The 3,664-nt window shown below is 34.6% G+C and overlaps 1 protein-coding gene across 1 annotated transcript in view; it reads left to right on the top strand.

Annotated features, from left to right (window-relative positions):
- LOC111626745 (patched domain-containing protein 3-like) overlaps positions 1–3,403 on the top strand; it is a 10,800-nt gene extending 7,397 nt beyond the window's left edge. The window contains exon 2 of the mRNA XM_023370235.1: positions 2,148–3,403. Within this exon, the coding sequence (XP_023226003.1) occupies positions 2,148–3,403 (1,256 nt within the window). The remainder of the gene's footprint in view (positions 1–2,147) is intronic.
- Positions 3,404–3,664: the final 261 nt, after the last annotated feature.

Raw genomic sequence — 3,664 nt, forward strand, 5'->3', positions numbered from 1 at the left:
GCAATAACCATCTTTACTGATAGCAAAACAGCTCTGCAGCAACTAATAAAACTCAACGGAAACTACCCGACGATCTACAAAAGCATAGACCTTGTCAATCAGCTACAACAAAAGTACAACATAACTTTAGCATGGGTGAAAGGGCACTCAGGCAACAAAGGTAACGAGAGAGCTGATTTGTTAGCACGCACCGCCCCGGTAAGATGTCCGAACTACTCTTTCAGCTCAGTTCCACTAGTTTGGCTGACTAATCAAATGAGAGCGCACACCCTTAAGAGTTGGCAGACCAGGTGGGAAACTTGCCCGAATGGCAGGCTCACTTTTAAGTTTTTGCCTAATGTGCAGCACCGCCAAAACCTATCACACTTAAACGTTTCCTTTAATATGACCCAGCTGTACACGGGTCATGGCAATTTTCGTAGTTACCTTAAAAGGTTCTTAAATAAAACTGACGGACTTTGCCCTTGCTCTAAAAATGCAACAGAAGACCCAGAGCATATCATATACTTTTGTTCCAACTACTCAAGACAGCGAAACGATCTTATTTCAGTCATCCTGTCGGAAAATGAACTTTGGCCATGTGAACTAAAAATCCTTACAGAAAACAAGAAGATACACAAAGCATTAAAAAAATTCGTACAGGATATAAAAATCCTAGATTAGAATCATTTTAATTTTACTAATGTCGGGTGTCAATTATAATGTACTATTATATTTTATGCATATCTCTTTTATATATTGTTATTACAAATAATATTATCATAAGCTTCTTACATGCAGTATTGAATAACTATTTCAAATGTCGGGTAAAATTAAATTGTTAAACTCTGTTAACACTGCTACCTGTTAATAATATAATAATTCTATTTTGTTTCCTATTTCAAAATTAATTAGCAATATAACAAAAATACATATACTTGTCAAAAATATTTAGTTGTAAACTGCAATGCACTGTAACTGTAAATATTAATATTAAGACAGTATTAATTCAGTATAATTTTTTTTTTTCAACGAATTATTTTGCTTTGTATACAATGTACGCATTTGTTAACTTCTTACGGTTTTCTCACTGTAAAATATTTCTTTACCTAAAATTGTCAAAATCATCAGATTTTTATGTAACGTCTACAATGTAAATTTTGAATATAGTTGTATAAATGAAATTTGTATTGAAAATAAAAGAAATACATATTTATGGTCCCCGCAAGGGAGCTGCTCCTGTCTTACCTTTTCTATCTATCTAAATTTCCCCTTCGCCCTAATTTCTCACAAACTTTTCTTCTCATTTCCGTTTCTTTTCATGGGCTATACCTTCGAGTGAGGCCCATCTCTCCTAGCAGACTGTCTTCAGACGTATTGAAATTTTGTAGGCGATCGTAAAATTAATCAATAGTATGGTGTACGAACACTACTGATTTTCCTTTCATTGCTTCGCAGTGTGGTTTGGTTTATTTTATTACGACAACGTAAAAAGTGGGGGATCTGTTACAGTAGGACGTTTTCCGAGAAGACTTTTTATGGGAAACTGGTGTTACAAACGTGAAGAAAGCTCGGAAAACTCAACGTGGCTAGACCGTTCACCAGGCGCGAATCCACGACCAATTACAAATGATCACTACTTTTATCCACTCGGCCACTAGTGGGTGCCGTGCTTCTGAGGAATCTGCAGGTTCTCCGTTGAAAGCACAAACTTTAATTAGTTTCATATTTACAGTCTATTAGTTTAAGTCGGGGCTTCTACTAGGGCAATTCGATTCCGCCTCCAACCTATTCAGGTGTATCCAAAACTATCAATCTAAGACCAAATAGTAATTCGAAGTCATTAAAAGATTTTTTGAATGCCAACTACCCTTAGTCAAACTCTCAAACGTAATCATTTTTAAACACATTGCTCAAAAATTACAATGTTTTCCAGTGGCCCCAAACCAATCTTTTACAAGAAAACATTTTTCCCAAATATTTCCCCAAAGCAACAATGTCTGAAATCAACATTGTACATGGAGCGCCCTATTTCAAATTTTCTTGTGCTCCCATGGAAGTGTAATGCGCAACTGCTATTTTCAGCCAAAACACAAGCGCCACCCCGTATTATATTTACAGATGCATATACTTATGCTTATTTTAACAAGCTTATTGCAATTTTCCAGATGACAAGACAGAGCAGAAAGTAGATAAGAGTGAAGAAAATGTGATAATGAAGTTTCTTACAAATACTTTAGGTCCTGCTCTCGGAAAAAAGTCAACGAAAATAATCGTCACAATTGTTTTCACGGCTTACATAATTGGAGGTGTTTACTGTGTGCAATTTCTGAAAGTAGGAGGAGATATTTCAAAAGTATTTCAACCGACATCACATTCGTTTAAAACTCTAAAATATTCTAATAAATATTTTTCAAGTTTTCCGTATCAGATAAATGTTATCATCAATCAGACTTTGGATTATTCGAATCGAAGTGTTCAGAAGGAAATTGAAACAATACTGAACGATTTCGAAACTGCTCCTCATATGGCTGGTTCGAATTTCACAGAGAGCTGGTTAAAAGAGTATCTGTCCTTTATAAACAGTCCCGTTTCAAAGTTTTCTTTAGCAGGTCTGAATATGAGCAACTCGGATGACTTTTTATATGGTTTAAAGAACGTTTACTTGAACATAAAACCAGCAAGAAGATTTAAACATGATGTATTGTTTAGCAGTGATGGTACCCAAATTGTTGCATCTAGATTTCTCTTAGCAGCTCATAATATAAAAAACGATATGGATAAAACCGTTATTTTGCAAAGTATGTTTAAGGTTGCAGACAATGCCAAGTATCCGGTTTACGTGTATAATTTTTGGTTTATGTTGTATGAGTCATACTTCAATGTAACTTTGATATGTCTACAAACACTGTGCTTCACAGTTTTAATAATGATGCTGGTATTTATGACATTTATTCCTGATGTAAAACTCGTCATAGCATCTGTTTTAACAATTGCTTCAATTCAGTTAGGTATTATTGGTTATATGTCTATAATTAAAGTGAATTTAGATGGTACTTCGATGCTGCTTTTAATCATAAGTACAGGATTTTCTGTAGATTATATGGCACATATATCGTATGCTTATATCAGCTGTACAGAAAAGGATCCAAACAAAAAAATTATAAATGCGTTTCAATTAACAGGGTATCCAATATTACAAGGTGCCCTGACGACATTAATCTGTGTATTTGTTCTATATTTTGGACCGTCGTATCAATACGTGGTAACTTTTAAACTGTTTTCTTTAATGATTATATTTGCTCTTTTTCACAGTTTATTATTAGTACCTGTTGTACTTAGTTGTTTAGATTTATTGGCTATTAAACTGCGCAAAAAAAGGAAAGAAAATGGTGTTTTTGCACTTCAAAGTGCACTGAGTTAAAAATTTACGTTTGTATTCGTATGTTTTAATATAAACGTAAGCACCACTGAATTATACAGTACGGTAGTAAAGTCGCTCCGTAGTGGGCATGGAAACGGAAGGAGCTTCCAGAAAGGAAGTAATGACGTCACAGATAGGCCACACGCCAAAAAGATAACGTCCACAATATATTCTGTGCGATTTGAACACCAAATTATATATGTACTTAGCTAAGTTACATGAGATACTATAGTGTACTTGTATTGATTAAATAGCCAAGGA

The sequence above is a fragment of the Centruroides sculpturatus genome, unplaced genomic scaffold, assembly GCF_000671375.1.
Source record: "Centruroides sculpturatus isolate CEXI.00-Female unplaced genomic scaffold, Cexi_2.0 scaffold506, whole genome shotgun sequence".
Taxonomy (NCBI): domain Eukaryota; kingdom Metazoa; phylum Arthropoda; class Arachnida; order Scorpiones; family Buthidae; genus Centruroides; species Centruroides sculpturatus.